The 17,249-nt window shown below is 49.8% G+C and overlaps 2 protein-coding genes across 8 annotated transcripts in view; one reads left to right on the top strand and one right to left on the bottom strand.

The window, feature by feature from the left end:
- Nucleotides 1-17,249, bottom strand: part of MYDGF (myeloid derived growth factor) — a 408,533-nt gene that overhangs the window by 102,388 nt on the left and 288,896 nt on the right. The window lies entirely within an intron of this gene.
- Nucleotides 12,790-16,255, top strand: LOC126942799 (putative uncharacterized protein encoded by MIR7-3HG). 5 transcript variants are annotated; one of them, XM_050770832.1, is made up of 5 exons: nt 12,790-13,036; nt 13,311-13,438; nt 13,968-14,134; nt 14,231-14,299; nt 15,907-16,255. In XM_050770832.1, exons 1-5 carry the CDS (start codon nt 12,919-12,921, stop codon nt 16,040-16,042), a joined length of 618 nt encoding a protein of 205 aa, XP_050626789.1. In that variant the 5' UTR covers nt 12,790-12,918; the 3' UTR covers nt 16,043-16,255. The 5 variants fall into 5 exon arrangements, with proteins under 5 accessions (XP_050626789.1, XP_050626791.1, XP_050626790.1 ...); XM_050770834.1 differs by having other exon boundaries at nt 12,825-12,854; nt 12,969-13,438; XM_050770833.1 differs by having other exon boundaries at nt 12,825-12,854; nt 12,933-13,438.

Here is a 17,249-nt window from a genome sequence, read left to right as displayed (position 1 = left end):
GTGAGGTAGGCGGATCACTTGAGGTCAGGAGTTCAAGACCAGCCTGATCAACACGGCAAAACCCTGTCTCTACTAAAGATACAAAAATTGGCTAGGCGTTGTGGTTCATGCCTGTAATCCCAGCACTTTGGTAGGTCGAGGCAGGCAGATCGCTTGAGGTCAGGAGTTTGAGACCAGCCTGGCCAATGCAGTGAAACCCTGTGTCTACTAAAAATACAAAAATTAGCGGGGTGTGGTGGTGGGCACTCGTAATCCCAGCTAGTCGGGAAACTGAGGTAGGAGACTCGCTTGAACCGGGGAGGCGAAGTTGGCATTGAGTCAAGATTGCATCACTGCACTCCAGCCTGGGCGACAGAGCAAGACTCCGTCTCAAAAAAAAAAAAGTAAAAAAAAGTGTGGTGGAGGAGAAGAAATTCTGATTCATGCTACAACATGGATGAACCTTGAGGACATCATGCTAAGTGAAAGAAACCAGTGTTAGGAGACAAATGCATCATTCCAGTTGCATGAGTTCCCTAGAACCGGCAAATTTATAAAGACAGAAAATAGGTTGGAGGTTAGCAGGGGCTGGGGAAATGGGGAGTTTTTGCATAATGGCTACAGAGTTTTGTTTAGGAGGCTGGAAAGATTCTGGAGGTGATGATGGTGATGGTGGCACAATGGTGAATGCACTTAATGCCACTGAGCTGTTCACCTAAAAAGGATTAAAGTCAGGTGCGGTGGTATGTGCCTGTAGTCCCAGCTACTCGGGAAGCTGAGGTGGGACCACCGCTTGAACCTGAAGAGTTTGAGGCTGCAGGGAGCTGTGATCAAGCCACTGCACTCCAGTGTGGGGGACAGAATGAGACCTTATCTCAAAAAAAACCAAAAAGTTAAAATGGCAAATTTCATGTGATACAATCATGCATTAATTGTTAATGGAAATACATGGGAATCTGAGGCGGGAGAATCGCTTGGACCTGGGAGGTGGAGGTTGCAGTGAGCCAAGATCGCGCCACTGCACTCTAGCCTGGGTGATGGAGTGACACGCTGTTTCAAAAAAAAAAAAAAGGAAATACATTCAGCAAGATGTGTCATTAGGCAATTTCATCGTTGTGTGAACATCACAGAGTGTGCCCACGCACACCTAGATGGCACAGCCTACTGCACACCTAGGCTGTGTGACACAGTCTATTGCTCCCAGGTTACAAACCTGCACAGCATGGAGCTGTGCTGAATCCTGCAGGCAACTGTAACCCGATGGTAAGTACTTGTATATCTAAACATATCTAAGCATAGAAAAGGTGCAGGAAAAATATTGTATAAACGATTAAAAAGTTTATTAGAAAGCGTGAGCGGTGGCTCACGCTTGTGATCCCAGCACTTAGGGAGGCTGAAGTGGGTGGATCCCTGAGGTCCGGAGCTCGAGACCAGCCTGGCCAACATGGTGAAACCCCATCTCTACTAAAAATACAAAAATTCACTAGGCGTGGTGGCGGGTGCCTGTAATCCCAGCTACTTGGCAGGCTGAGGCAGAAGAATTGCTTGAACCCGGGAGGTGGAGATCATAGTGAGCCAAGATGGTGCCACTGCGCTCCAGCCTGGGCCAGAACAAGACTCCGTCTAAAAAGAAAAAAAAAATCTTATTGAACAACCATCATGATTGCAGTCTGTCATTGACTGAAATGTTGTTATGTAATGCTTAATGGTACATGTTTTATCACAATAAACACACATAGAGTAATGAGATGTCATTTCCATGCTCAGGTTGTAAGACACTGTAACTTCCATCTTGTTAGCAGGATGTATTACCCTCTCAGTTTTCAGACTTTAACAAAGCAACCCATCATGTTGAAGAGACCCCTATGTGAGTCAGCAAGTGACTCTTTTCCCTTTCCAATATTTTTTTCTTTTCTTTTAGAGATGGGATCTTGCTATGTTGCCCTGGCTGGGCTGAAGTGGCTATTCACAAGCACAATCACAGTGCACTACAGCCTCAAATTCCTAGCCTCAAGCAATCCTCATGCCTCAGCCTCCAGAGTAGCTGGGCCTACAGGCACTTAACACCTCATCTGGCATCCCCCGGATCAGATCTTTGGATGAGACCCCAGCCTTGGCTAACACCTTGATGAAAACCTGTGGAAGGTTCTAAGGCAGGTAAGACACAGAAACAGTGAGATAATGAATATGATTATTTTAAGCCATTAATAGTTGAGGGACCAGGTAAGGTGGCTCATGCCTGTAATCTGAGTGCTCTGGGAGGCCGAAATGTGTGGATCACTTGAGCCCAAAGGTTCGAGACCAGCCTGGGCAACATAGCAAAACCCCATCTCTACAAAAGTTTTAAAAATTAGCTGGGCATGGTGGTGCGCACCTTTAGTCCCAGCTAGTCTGGAGGCTGAGGTGGGAGGATCACTAAGCCCAGGACACAGAGTTTGCAGTGGGCCCTGATCTTGCCACTGCACTCCACCCTGGGTGACAGAGGGAGACCCTGTCTCAACAACAACAACAAAAGATTTGGGGCTATTTGTTATACAGCAATAGATAACTAATACACTTGTGTGTGTGTGTATGTGTGTGTGGTTTTTTGTTGTTGTTTGGTTGGTTGGTTTTGAGACAAAGTCTTGCTCTGTCACCCAGTCTCTGGAGTACGGTGGCACGATCTAGGCTCACTGAAACCTCCCCCATCCGGGTTCAAGAAACTCTTCTGCCTCAGCCTCCCGAGTAGCTAGGACTACAGGTGCACCCCACCATGCCTGGCTAATTTTTGTTTTTGTGTTTTTGAGACAGAGTCTCACTCTATCACCCAGGCTGGAGTGCAGTGGTGCAATCTCAGCTCTCTGAAAGCTCCGCCTCCCAGGTTCATGCCATTCTCCTGCCTCAGCCTCCTGAGTAGCTGGGACTACAGGAGCCCACCACTATGCCCGGATAATTTTTTTTTTTTTTTTTAGTAGAGATGGGGTTTCACCATGTTAGCCAGGATGGTCTCGATCTCCTGACCTTGTGATCCACCTGCCTCGGCCTCCTAAAGTGCTGGGATTACAGACGTGAGCCATCGTGCCCAGACTAATTTTTGTATTTTTAATAGAGATGGGGTTTCACCATATTGGCCAGGCTGGTCTCGAACTCCTGACCTCATGATCTGCCTGCCTTGGCCTCCCAAACTGTTGGGGTTACAGGCGTGAGCCACTGCACCCCGCCCACTATTGTTTTTTATCATTATTATTAGAGGAAGTTTCATAAAGTGAACGAATATATGGGCTTTTGTAGCCAATCCTAGAGGATGGGAGTCCCTCCCTGCCTCCTAGCTTGTACTGGCCCCATTGGGAGCCTCAGTTTTCTCATCTGTAAAAGGGAAATAACAATGCCTGCTTCTGGGGTATAAAAAGGATGAGATGCAAATAAAACGTTTAGCTCAGGCTCTGCTCGTAGGGAGTGGTCAGGTACAGGGGCCGTGGTGATGATGATGATGGCTGGGGGGACAGGGACTGTCTCCTGTCTTGTCTGGTGACATCCCCTTCCGAACAGAGACTTGGAGCCTGCAGGAGTTTCAGCAACTGTTTGTTGATGCTGCAAGATCTCTGTGCCCCTGGCGTGTTTGTCTGTCTGTCCTTCAGCGTGCCTTGCCCTCTGTGCTCCATGGCCCTGTTCGTGATCATCGGTGTCCTGTCCACCCACGTGGATGTCCTGTCACGTCCGTGGGGGGCTCGGAGCGACTGAGCTGTGGGGGCCGGGGACTGGGAGCGGGAGCTGAGGGAGGGAGGGAAGGAGGGAGGCAGGGAGGCAGCGCTTGCCTGGCCCTCGTGATCCCCCCTCCTCGTCTCTTACCGAGGACCCTCAGAGCAGCCACTTCTCCAGGCACTCGGCAGAGAGAACGCGCGTAGGCGTTGCCCTGGCAACGCCGCGATGCCCAGCAACAAGTCCGCGGCGTGTGTCACGTGCTCGGCGCGGACCAATCCGAGGGCCCGCCGGGAAGCGGGTCAGCCTGGGCCAAAGTCCGCCTCCTCCCTCCCGGCGAGAGGCTCCCAGCTAATTACCGTAATTGCAGTGGGAGAGCTGCCGGGTGCGCGGAGGCTGGGGCTGGGGGCTGGGCAGACCCTGAGGAGCTGAGCGGGGAGGGCTGGAAAACAGGACTCTCTCCTCCAACAGCCTTGCCACTGCCTCCAACGCCACCATCGAAGCGCTCATTAGGCGCCTACTGTGTGCACCTGCTGTTGGAGGGGGTGGGGTTGGAGTGTTTCCAGTGGGGTGGGGAACCCTAGCCTCCAGCCTGGGTAAACCTAGATTTGGGGGCTCGGGGAACAGATTTGACTCTTAAGACTCGGGGTCTCATAGAAACTGTCCAATCGCCATTGGCTGTATTGAACCAACCCCTCCCTCCCCCATCCCGATGGGTCATGGTTTCCTCCTGCACAAAAATACAAAAAGTTTAACTCTTGAAGGGAGTGTATTAAAATATTTGTCTCTGGGTGGACAGAGTTCACATCCCGTCTCTGCCATTTACTGCTGTGTGACTCCAGGTGAGTCCCTTAACCTCTCTAAGCCCTCCACTCCTCATCAGTTAAAAAAAAACAAATAGGACCGGGCACACTGGCTCACGCCTGTAATCTCAGCACTTTGGGAGGCCGAGGCGGGCAGATCACCTGAGGTCGGGAGTTGGAGACCAGCCTGGCCAACATGGTGAAACCCCATCTCTACTAAAAGTACAAAAATTACCCGGGCCCGGTGGCAGGCACCTGTCGTCCCAGCTACTCAGGAGGCTGAGGTAGGAGAATCGCTTGAACCTGGGAGGTGGAGGCTGCAGTGAGCTGTGATGGGGTCATTGTGCTCCAGCCTGGGTGACAGAGCCAGACTCCCTCTTGTATTATTGAAAGAATGTGTGTGAAGTGTACAGCAAGTATTTAATAAACAGCAGCTAATGATCACCGTGGTCCCAGCTCTCAGTTAGGAGCTGTGAGGCCTTCCAAGTGTCATTGAATGGCACTGAGCCCCCATCGTTTCCATAGATAAGGTGAAGGAGTGGGAGAAGTGGCTTCGTGTCAGATTCCCTGCCACTGTACTTGGTTTCCTACACAATGTTCTCTGGGTTGTTTTTGTTTCTAATTATTAATAGCTCAAGGCCAGGTACAGTGACTCTCACCTGTAATCCCAGCACTTTGGGAGACCTGACGGAGGCAGGAGGATCTCTTGAGGTCAGGAGTTCAACACCACCCTGGGTTTCAGAGTGAGACCATGTCTCTAAAAAAAAACCAGAAATTTTGAAAAAAGAAAGAAAATTAGCTCAAAGTGGGGGCCTTCATGTGAAGGCATTTAAATTTCTGATTCCTGGACTACCTTATTTTTATTTATTTATTTATTTATTTTGAGACGGAGTTTTGTTCTTATTGCCCAGGCTGGGGTGCAATGGTGAGATCTCGGCTCAATGCAACCTCTGCCTCGCAGGTTCAAGCGATTCCCCTGACTCAACCTCCCGAGTAGCTTGGATTACAGGCATGTGCCACCTGTATTTTGTATTTTTAGTAGAGACGGGGTTTCACCATGTTGGCCAGGCTGGTCTCAAACTCCTGACCTCAGGTGATCCTCCCGCCTTGGCCTCTCAAAGTGCTGAGATTACAGGCTTGAGCCACCGCACCTGGCCTAGCTGATCTCTTAACCCCTTTCCAGTTCTTTGCTTTGTTTTTTCTTTTGTCAACAAACATTAATTGAGCACCTAGTGTGTACCAGGCTCTACTGTGCGTCTGAGTCCTCAGTCTCGCTGTGCTGAAATCAGGGTCCAGCTGAGCCGGACTGCAGGGCAGCTTCGAGGAATAAATGAGATCCTTCAGTCATTCAATGAATTTCAGGCATTGGGAAATACAGTGCCAATAGTGGTGACTATGGCGTTGACCACAGGAAGTGGCCCAGGACCTCAGGGGACAGTAGGGCGCATCTGGTCATTGTTCAGTTTCGCCGGTGCTGGTTTCCTCCTCCAGGTCTTCCCGCTCGCTGTTCCATCTTTCCCAGAAGACTTGCCTCTGACTTTCCTCTCCTCACCTGCTCCAGGAACAGCAGGAGCAAAGATACAAATGGCAGAGCCTCTGAGGGGCTCCCCTGGGTGTACCCCCCTCCACCACCATGGCTGCCAGGAACTGCCTTCCTATCTGCTCCCCTCTTAGGAGGGCAGTCACCAGAAGGCAGTTGCAGAGGAGGACTGTAGTTGGAAGTTGTTTTTGTTGTTGTAGTTGTTGTTGTTTTTGAGACAGGGTCTTGCTCTGTTGCCCAGTCTGGGATGCAGTGGCAGAATAATAGCTCACTGCAGCCTCGACCTCCTGAGCTCAAGCCATGCTCCTGCCTCAGCCTCCAGGGTAGCTTGGACCACAGGCGCATGCCACTATGCCCAGCTAATTTTTGCATTTTTTTGTAGAGGCAGGGTCTCGCTATGTTGCTTAGGCTGGTCTCAAACTCCTGGCCTCAAGTGATCCTCCAGTCTTGGCCTCCCAGATTGCTGAGATTACAGGTGTGATCCACCATGCCTGGCCCAGAATTTTGTTCATATGCATTTTTCAGGAGCCTCTGCAAACTAAGAAGGGAGAATACAGCTTTCATGCGAGGGCCTCCCAGGACTCAGGGCTGGAGAACAAACCAGGTCTGCAGGAACTTGGCTTGACTCTGCAGCCCAAGAGCCACCTTTTTGGAGGCTGGGGATCTGGTCCCACTTCAGACAGACACCAACCACAGAATCCAGCTGAAAGTGGGGACTCTGGTCTCAAAAGGCAGCTCTCTGCGTCTCTGCTGTGTGAACTTGGGCAAGTGTCTCAACTCTCCGCTTGCTTCTGCCCCTGGGAAATGGTGCGAATAAGCACCAAGCTTGGAAAGCTAATGTGAGGATGAGATGAAGAGAAGAGCCGGTTTTCAATAAATGGTAGCTGGCACCATCATTTACACAAACTGGGGACTGATTGGAAGGAAGCCGTGACGGCCACAGAACCAACAGAAAGCTAGAAAATCGCTTTTGAGAACAGGCAGATGCCAAGAGAAGAGCCATTGAGGAGAGCAGCAAGATGGCGGAGAAATACCAAGCCTAGCCCCAGACAGCCTCCGTCTTTCAGTATGACTACGGGCTAGCAATCCGACCTCTGTCTTCTTCCCTTTTCCCTATCTTTCAAACAGGAACAAAACAACAGGTCCTGGTTCCCTGGAGGATGAGGGTGTGAGTTGGAACACATACCTTGGAAAGGTTTCAGAAGGTTCCAGAAGGTTCTGGAAGGTCCAGATCTGGAACTCATCATATCATTGACAAATACCTATTGGGAATCAATATTTTCAGGACATTGTGCTTCACATTAGGGCTGCCAGAAAGTATTAAGCCAAGAAAAGAAACATTAAAGAAGGGGATAGGAAAGCTGGATTCTAGTCCTGCCTGGGCCTCTGACGTGCTGCTTGAGCTCTCTGGACCTCAAGGAATTGAAAAGTAGGGGGGCTCTATAATAGGAAGGCCACCCTTCAGAGCCCTTCTCTGCCCCCTGCTTGCTGGGTGTCCCTGGGGAAAATGTCTCCACCTCTCTGGGACTCAGTTTCCACATCAGAACACTGAGATTCAGTGACTGTACTGCAGGGCAGCTTTAAGAAGTAACTTAGATCATCCAGTCACTCAGTGAATTTCAGGCATTGGGAAATACAGTGCCAATTAAAATGTACAACCTGGCTCTCTATGGTCTATAAAGCGCTTAGCACATAGTGAGTGACAGACAATGAGCACCAACATCGGGCCATCATCATCACCCGTAAAGTGCTTGGCACAAAATAGATGCTCAATAAACCCTAGTTCATAATACTGCAGTAGTTCCAGGACTGACATTGCAAGATTCTCTCCTCTCCCACTGCGTCCGAAGCATTAACGTGCCAGGAAGCGGGAACTGAGACCTTCATTAGGGATTCCCTGGGTGGCCTCAGGTGGGGAGGGTGACCTGCGTGTGGTCCTGTTTTCGTGCCCTGCCTCTTCTGGGTAAACGCCTCTGCTAATCTCCCCTTGCCCGGGCTGCGGGTCAGGTTTCGGGGCCCCAGGCAGATGTTGTCCAGAGTAGCCCTGTTTCCTTAATCCTCAGGGCTCCAGAAATTGTCCTTAGAAGAAAGAACAACAGACCCGCTGAGGTCACCATCTGTGCAGTCTTGATTTGTAAATGCTCATGAGGGTGGCAGAAAACAGGTCTCTATAGTAATGGCTGAGGAAGGAGCTGCCTGTGCTTGCGTGTGTGCATGTGTCTGTGTGTGCACACGCACACACAGGGAGGAGGAATTGTCCAAGACCCTTATTCCTAGACTTTTCTTTTCTACCCTGATGAGCTATTAATTGGTACTCATTGCTGCCTTGTTATTCCAGAGACAATTAGCTACTGTTCCTAACTGGAGTCGTGGGGACATTTTCTAAAGAGATTCGTTTGCCTCTGCCCACCCACACCTGTCTATCTCCTGGGACACAAGGAAATGTTACAGAACACGGAGACCCAGAGAGGAGAAAAACTGAACAAAGGGGTCTCTCCGGGAAGCTCAGATTCTCAGCAAATAGACAAGGGCAGAGCCTGAATGAGCAAGGACCCAGTGCACGGAAAGTTATAAAAACGTCAGCTATAGCTGGGCGCGGTGGCTCACGCCTGTAATCCCAAGACTTTGGGAGGCCAAGGCAGGAGGATCACTTGAGGTCAGGAGTTCGAGACCAGCCTGGCCAATGTGGTGAAACCCCCTCTCTACTAAAATACAATCCCTCTAGAAAAGTTTGACGGTTTCTTATAAAGTTAAATATACACTTCCCATATGACCCAGCCATCGCATTCCTAGGTGTTACCCTAGAGATGTGAAAATTTATCACCCACATGAAAGCCTGCATGAAAATATTTATAGCAGCTTTATTCCTAATAATCTCCAAACACAGAAGATGTTCCAGAACCTAATGTCCTTGGACTGATGAATGGCTAAACAGGCCGTAGTTCATCCACATGATGGAACACTACTTAATAATAAAAAGGAACTAACTCCGGGTTCACACAGTAGCATGAATGGATCTCCAGTGTGTTCTACTGAGGGAAGGAAGCCAGGCTGGGCACGGTGGCTTACGCCTGTAATCCCAGCAATTTGGGAGGCCAAGGTGGGCAGATTGCTTGAGGTCAGGTTGACCAGCCTGGCCAACATAGTGAAAACTCATCTCTACTAAAAATACAAAAATTAGCCGAGTGTGGTGGCGGGTGCCTGTAATCCCAGCTACTTGGGAGGCTGAGGCAGGAGAATCACTTGAAACCGGAAGGTGGAGGTTGCAGTGAGTTGAGATTGTGCCACTGCACTCCAGCGTGGGTGACAGAGATTCCAACTGAAAAATAAAATAAAATAAAACAAAACAAAATAGTAAGATAAAAAATAAAAATAAAAAGTAGCAAATGTGCATGTGGGCGGAGAATGTACACACTTATATATGCGTGTGCTTCTGGAAGGGCACAGGAAATGGAATGAACAATTGATAAGAGATTAAACCTTGGGGTTAACAGACTGGGGTCCCCATCCCAACTCCCACACCCTCTCCCTGTGGTCCTTCCACAAGCCCCTTCCCCTCTCTAGCCATCTATAAAACGTGCATATCAGCCAGGCATGATAGCTCATGCCTGGAATTTCAGCACTTTGGGAGGCCGAGGTGGGAGGATCGCAGAGCCCAGGAGTTCAAGACCAACCTGGGCAACATAGGGCGACCCTGTCTCTACAAATAATTTTTAAAATTAGCCTGGCATGGTGGTGCACACCTGTAGTCCCAGCTATTCAGGAGGCTGAAGTAGGAGGATTGCCTGAGCCAGAAGGCAGAGACTGCAGTGAGCCATGATTGTACTACTGATCTCCAGCCTGGGTCACAGAGTGAGACCTTGTCTCAAAAAAAAAAAAAAAAAAAAAAAACAAAGAAGTCTTTCTTTTTTCTTTTTTATTTTTTTTGAGATGAAGTCTCGTTCGGTCGCCCAGGCTGGAGTGCAGTGGCGCGATCTCGGCTCACTACAACCTCCTTCTACCAGGTTCAAGCCATTCTCCTGCCTCAGCCTCCCAAGTAGCTGGGATTACAAGCATCTGCCACCACACCCAGCTAATTTTTTGTATTTTTAGTAGAGACGGGGTTTCACCATCTTGGCCAGGCTGGTCTTGAACTCCTGACTTCGTGATTTGCCCACTTCAGCCTCCCAAAGTGCTGGGATTACAGGCATGAGCCACCACACCCAGCCAAAAAGCCTGCCTTCCTCTCTCTCTCTCTCTCTCTCTCTCTCTCAGTGTGTATTTTGAGATGGAGTTTTGCTCTTGTTGCCCAGGCTGGAGTGCAATGGCACAATCTCAGCTCATTGCAACCTCCAACTCTTGGGTTCAAGTGATTCTCTTGCCTCAGCCTCCTGAGTAGCTGGGACTACAGGCATGCACCACCATGCCCAACTAATTTTTGTATTTTTAGTAGAGATGGGGTTTCAACATGTTGCCCAGTCTGGTCTCAAACTCCTGACCTCAGGTCATCCACTTGCCTGGGCCTCCCAAAGTGCTGGGATTACAGGCACCCTGCTAAAAAGAACTAACTTTCTTTCCTTCTTTCTTTCCTTCCTTCCTTCTTTTTTTTTTTTTTTTTGAGACGGAGTCTTGCTCTGTCGCCCAGGCTGGAGTGCAGTGGCATGATCTCCCCTCACTGCAAGCTCCGCCTCCTGGGTTTACGCCATTCTCCTGGCTCAGCCTCCCGAGTAGCTGGGACTACAGGCGCCCGCCACCTCGCCCGGCTAGTTTTTTGTATTTTTTTTTTTTTTTAGTAGAGACGGGGTTTCACCGTGTTAGCCAGGATGGTCTCGATCTCCTGACCTCGTGATCCGCCCGTCTCGGCCTCCCAAAGTGCTGGGATTACAGGCTTGAGCCACTGTGCCCGGCCAATATTTTTAATAGAGACAGGGTTTCACCATTTGGCCAGGCTGGTCTCAAACTCCTGACCTCAGGTCATCCACCCGCTTCGGCCTCCCAAAGTGCTGGAATTACAGGGGTGAGCCAACGTGCCTGGCCGGGATCTATCTTATCGGGCTGCCCTGAGGCCTTCAGAACACACATCAGGTGAAATGTTTGGCGCTGACCCTGGCACAGAGTAAAAGCTTAGGGATGGGGGGAGAGAAAGGGTGGGAGGTTTTCCTGTGCAACCTAAGGAACTTCACTTTGGTCCTGGCCTGAATGATCAGGTCCTGTCCAGCTGTCCCCAGATTTATATCCTAACTGTCCCCTCTACGCTTGCTCACCCTCCAGGGCCTGTTCTTTCCCCCACCCCCAGCAGAGCCTTTACACTAACTGTTCCTTCAGCCCAATACCCATACCAGCATGCGAGCAGAGTTTTCGTGTCTTTACCCTCCGTAAAGACAAGGTTGTTTGCTGAATTCATGTATGTATCTCCAGTGCCTAGTACAACAAAAGTTTGTTGAGCAAATACATGGGTGGAATAGATCAGGAAAGAATAACAGTTGTGTCATTACAAAACTTACCATAAACAGACACGATTGCTAGTGCCATGCCAAGCCATGTTGGGAACTTAGGCAAAAGGAAAAGTCAGAAAGGCTGGTTCTGCCTTTACTGACATTTTTGATATTTTGTTAATTGTGGATTTTGGCATACATTTTGATTTCTTAAAACATAGCACTGATTTTTTTTTTTTTTTTTTTTTTTTTTTTTTTTTTTTTTTTTTAGACAGAGTCTTGCTCTGTCACCTAGGCTGGAGTGCAGTGGTGCAATCATAGCTTACTGCAGCCTCGACCTCCTGGCCTCAAGTGATCCTCTCACCTCAGCCTCCCAAGTAGCTGGAACCACAGGTGCCATTCTCTCTCTCTCTCTCTCTCTCTCTCTCCCCTCCAACCCCTCTCTCTCTCTCTCTTCCCCCTCTCTCTCAGAAACGGGGTCTCACTGTGTTGCCCAGGCTCATCTTGAACTCCTCAAGTGATCCTCCCACCTTTGCCTCCCGAAGTGCTCAATGGCATGAGCCATTGCACCTGGCCTGAAATACTATTTATCTTGATTATTGAGTTTTTTGGTGTTCCTTTAAATTTTGCACCTGAGGCCAGTGCCTCACTCAAGTCATTAGCGCCTGCCCTGATTATTTCCAACATGCAATCCACACCATATCATTAATTCCTCATCAAACGCTCTACTATTACCACTTTACAGTTGCAAAAAGCGAGGCACAACTGTGCCCAATGTCCCAAAGGAACGAGAAGAAAAATCTGAATTTGAACCCCAGCTTCTTCGTTTTTTGGTTCAGAGCCTGCCCAGTATAGCACTACAATAAGCTGAATTTTATAAGTTGGGTTTTGAGTCAAGGAATCAAAATCTTCAGGCTTAAGTCCCATCTCTGCCCCAGAGTCTTCTGAGTCCTCCATTTTCACAGACGTCAGTTGCCCTAGGTGGAACTGGACTTTAATATTCTCAACATCCCTTATTTTTCCCAAAACAGTTTACCAGCTTTTTCTTTCCTGAACCAGGAGTAATCGCAAAAATTGGGAATGCAAAGAAACAGGTACCAGCCCGGACACCTGAACCAACTTGGAGCTCAGGAACCCAGGAGGGGATTGGAGAGAGTGCGGAGACTCCCTGGTCCACAATGAATGCTCCTTCCCCATCCAAAAAAAAAAAAAATCCCCTAGCCCAGTTTTTGGGCAGATGCCAGACTTTTATTCTGAAGCGTGGGCCACAACCTATGAGGTAATCTTTGGAGCTTCATTCTGAGGCGGAATCCCATTGGCCAGTTGGGGAAGCCCCTCCCAGGATTCCTGGCGCTCCGCCTTCCCCGAAGCCTATAAAAGCACAGATCCCCGCCTCGGCAGCCACGGGAAACCTGCATCTGCCAACAAGACTGGAAGCAGGTGAGGCACACAGAGGGGGAGGCCCGCAGCTGCGTGGGAGGAGGGGTGGTCTGAGGGACATGGGATGCCGGGAATTAGGCTGGTTTGCAGGTCGGCGCATGGACGTTTTCCCAGGAACGGACAGAGACGGCGAAGTTTGACGGTCTGGAAAGCAGAGATCAGCGGTGCTGACTGCTTGGGAGGTAAGTTCTGGGGACGTGGTACAGGGTGAGGAGCAGGTATCAGTGCTAGTTGCGACCCCTCCGTGTCTCCCCCTCCCAATGCCATTCTGAAGCTCCCCAGGAAGAAGCTAGGAGGGGAAATAAATTGAGTGGGGGTGGCGTTTCCCAAGAATCGGGGGAACCGAGAACGAAGAGGGGTGGGGGAACCGGGAAAGAGAGAGAGGAAAATCAAGTTTTCTTCAGCACGAGGGACAGCTCTCCCCCGACCGAAGGAGGAGAATGCTATTTATTTCAGCACCAAGTATCCGGACAGCGCCTCTCGGGGGTTCCAAGGAGAGAACCGCGATCTGTTTCAGCACCGGGGCTCAGGACAGTTCCCAGAGGGCTCCGTTTCGGCGCCAGAACCCTGGACAGCTCCCCCAGGTAACGCGAGAGCCCTTTGACCCTGATTTTGCAGGAGGAGGACGAGAGAGGGTGGTGTGAGGTGCCTGGCATTTCTGGAGACCTGCCCCTCATGTAATGGATCTTTAAACAAAGTACTTTCCAGATAAGCACACACAGAAGTCTGCAATTTTCTTTTTTTTTTTATTCGAGACGGAGTCTTGCTCTGTTGCCCAGGCTGGGGTGCAGTGGCACGATCTCGGCTCACTGCAACCTCTGCCTCCCGGGTTCAAGGGATTCTGCTGCCTCAGACTCCCGAGTATCTGGGATTACAGGTACCGCCACCACTCCTGGCTAATTTTTGTATTCTTAGTAGAGACGGGGTTTCACCATGTTGGCCAGGCTGGTCTCAAACTCTTGACCTCGTGATCCGCCCACCTCAGCCTCCCAAAGTGCTGGGATTATAGGTGTGAATCACCGCACCTGACCCAAGTCCGGAACTTTCAACAGGTAAGATGCCTCACTGGGGTAACAGGTGCCTGCTAAGATGACATTATGGTGTCCCTTCCAGACTTCAGTGAGGAACCTTGTGCCAAGCATTGTACATACAGCATATCATGCCATCTTCAACCCTAGGACATGGGTGTTACTGTGCCCAGGTGACATTTGGGGAACCCAAGGCCCCAAAAAAGGCAGAAAAATAACCCACGCAGGAACTCTCAGCCCACAAGTGAAGCTGTAAGTCAACCCCATCCGTCCAACTCTAAATCCCATGTCTCTGACGTGCCTGGGTGGGAGTTGGGCCCTTGGAGATCAGACCCTGCCTCTCTCCAGGAGAACCGGGAATGGAAAACAGGGAGGCAGCACAGAGGCTGGAAGCCCAGGTGTCACAGCTTGGCTCAGGTGAGAAGGAGGAGCTGGGCAGCGATCTCAGACATGGGGCAGGGGGTGGTGAAGAAGATTAGAGTGGCTCTGGTCTAGTGCTGTGTGGAAGACTAGTGATTTTGTTGTTCTGATGTGCTACGACAACAAGTCACAGCCGGCCTCATAGCGCAGACTCCCTTCGACCTTCGCCTTAAATGGGCTGGCCCGTGGGGGAGAACCGGGGAGGTCGGGGAGGAATTGTTTCCACATGGAGTGGGGGCTGGCTCACTCCAGGGGATACAGGCACAGGCAAGGGAGGGAAGCAAACAAGGACATACATCCTGTGCTCATACAGCCACGGACCATATATGGGGTTGGTCACATCACTCGGACGCCCCCACAAGCCTGGAGATAGAAAATACCTGACTCTAAACCCAAGACCTCTAACCACCTCATGGCGCTTTCCCGGGGAACTCAATGAGGGAATGGCGTTTAAAGCCCTCCATAGACCAGGGTTCTCAGGGTACTTTTCTATTAAAAAAAAATTTTTTTTTGGCTGGTTGTGGTGGCTCATGCCTGTAATCCCAGCACTTTGGGAGGCTGAGGCAGGTGAACCACTTGAGGCCAGGAATTCAAGACCAGCCTGGACAACATGGTGAAACTCCATTTCTCCTAAAAATATAAAAATTGGGCGTTGTGGATCATGCCTGTAGTCCCAGCTACTCTGGAGGCTGAGGCATAAGAATCCCTTGAACCCAGGAGGCAGAGGCTGCATGACCAAGTTTGCACCACTACACTCCAGCCTGGACAACAGAGAGAGATTCTGTCTCAAAAAACATTTTTTTTTTTTTTTTTGGAAAGACATGGTCTCCTGCCTCAGCCTCTCAAAGTGCCAGGATTACAGGTGTGAGCCACCGAACCCAGCCTAAGGGTACTTTTCAATAAAAGTTCCAGAAGTGGGCTGGGTGTGGGAGCTCACACCTGTAATCCTAACATTCTGGGAGGATGAGATGGGAGGATTGCTTGAGCACAGGAGTTTGAGACCAGCCTGGGCAATATAGTGAGACCCCGTCTCTACAAAAAATGTTTTTTTTGTTTTGTTTTGTTTTGTTTTTGTTTTGTTTTTAATTGGCTGGGTGAGGTGACACATGCCTGTAGTCCCAGCTACTTGGGAGGTGCGAGGAACACTTGAGCCTGGGAGGTCAAGGCTGCAGTGAGCCGTGACTGCACCGCTGCACTCCAGACTGGGCAACAGAACAACACCCTGTATCAAAAAAAAAAAAAAAAGTTTCAGAAAAGATTATTTTCCTGTCTGCTACCCATCAGTGTCATGGGCCAATCATAGGACAAGTGTGAACTTGTGCCCGGTGGTGACTTAGGACATCATAAAGGCTCACCTCTTTTGCCAGGTGTGATGGCTCACACTTGTAATCCCAGCACTTTGGGAGGCCAAGGTGGGAGAATAGCTTGAGCTCAGGAGTTCGAGACCAGCCTGGGCAACATAGCAAGACCTCATCTCAATAAAAAAATAAATAATAAATAAAAAAGACTCACCCCCAATTCTCTGCAACACCCTAATCGAGTGACAAACTCCACATGGTACCTGTTCTCCAGCCTCAAGGCTTTTGCCTTTGCTGTTCCTGCAGCTTGGACTCCCCCCACCTCCACCCAGAGCTCCCCACAACTGACCCTGCCTTCTTCTGCAAGCTCCATTTCATCAAAGGAAATGATCCTTATTACCTCACCATTGCCCACGTGAAGTCTGTATTGACATTCTCATAGACCTAGGATATTGTGTCTACAGCACATAGTCCAGTTATTTTCATGTTATCTACTGACAGGTCTATTTGTCTCCCTGTTACACTGTGAGCTCCGTGAGGATAGAAACAATGTTTGTATTTTCACTGCTGTATCCCCAGTGCCTGGTCCAGGGCCCGGCACACAGCAGGCGTACAATAAGCATGTGTTGAATCAATAAAGGCATCAAAGAATAAACCAATACATCAATCAATAAATGAATGAATGGACTCAGCAAACACAGGAAGATCCTTCTTCTAGGTGTCCCCCAGAGAGATACCGGAGAGCGATGGTTGCTGCAGGTGTTTATTGGGGAAGCATAATTGAATTTGTGGACACTTAAGGGCCGGCCAGCCAACTCATAGCCCCAAGAGAGAGAGCCAGGCTCATTTAATTAGCAATTACAAGGCATTGATTCCTTATTCGCTCTGGCAACCCTTGTCTCCCTCCTCAGCCCCAGACAAATGAAATCTTTCTCTCTCTCCCAGGAGGACTGCCTCAGTGGGTCTATTAACAAGCAGAGAAAATGAGATTAGAAGACACCTAAATGCCAGAGGCACTTTATGAATGGGCTGAGCAGAGGGAGGTTCAATGTCTGGGTTAGGTCTAATTGTGGGAGTTTTCCTGGACTATTTAGAATTGCCCCCTGGGAATGCAAGGTCTTTCAGAAAGGAAAAGGCACACAGATATTGCCTTTTGGGGTCCTCAGTGGAGGAGGGCATTCTACTATGGGTGTCTCCCAATCACCACAAATTAATCATTTCAAACTGAACACTCGATCTTCTCAGCCCCCAGCTTCCTCCCCCAATGTGCCCATGAATATGACGGTCCTCCTACATGCCCAAGACCCTCCTCTCCTCATCCACTCCCCGTGGTCCCCAAGATGAGTCACTGTGCTCAAGTCCATCCTCTCTCCTCCAGCCCTCCGCCTCCATGACCTCCACCTCACTGCACGTCCCAATCTCCTCACTGTCTCCCCTCCCAGCATACGCACACATGCAGCCTGTTCATTCTCTACACGCAGCGAGAGGACTTTCCAGAACACACATCTGACCAAGTTCCACTCCTGCCTGTCACACTTCCAAGAGCCCTACTGACTGCAGAATAACATTCAAATATCTGGTCGGGAGTGGTGACCACTTTGGGAGGCCAAGGCGGGTGGATCACTTGCACAGGACCACAGACGTGTGCC

Source organism: Macaca thibetana, chromosome 19, assembly GCF_024542745.1.
Source record: "Macaca thibetana thibetana isolate TM-01 chromosome 19, ASM2454274v1, whole genome shotgun sequence".
In the NCBI taxonomy this organism is placed as follows: domain Eukaryota; kingdom Metazoa; phylum Chordata; class Mammalia; order Primates; family Cercopithecidae; genus Macaca; species Macaca thibetana.
The sequence above is the reverse complement of the archived record's forward strand: the minus strand, read 5'-3'. Positions and strand labels throughout refer to the sequence as shown.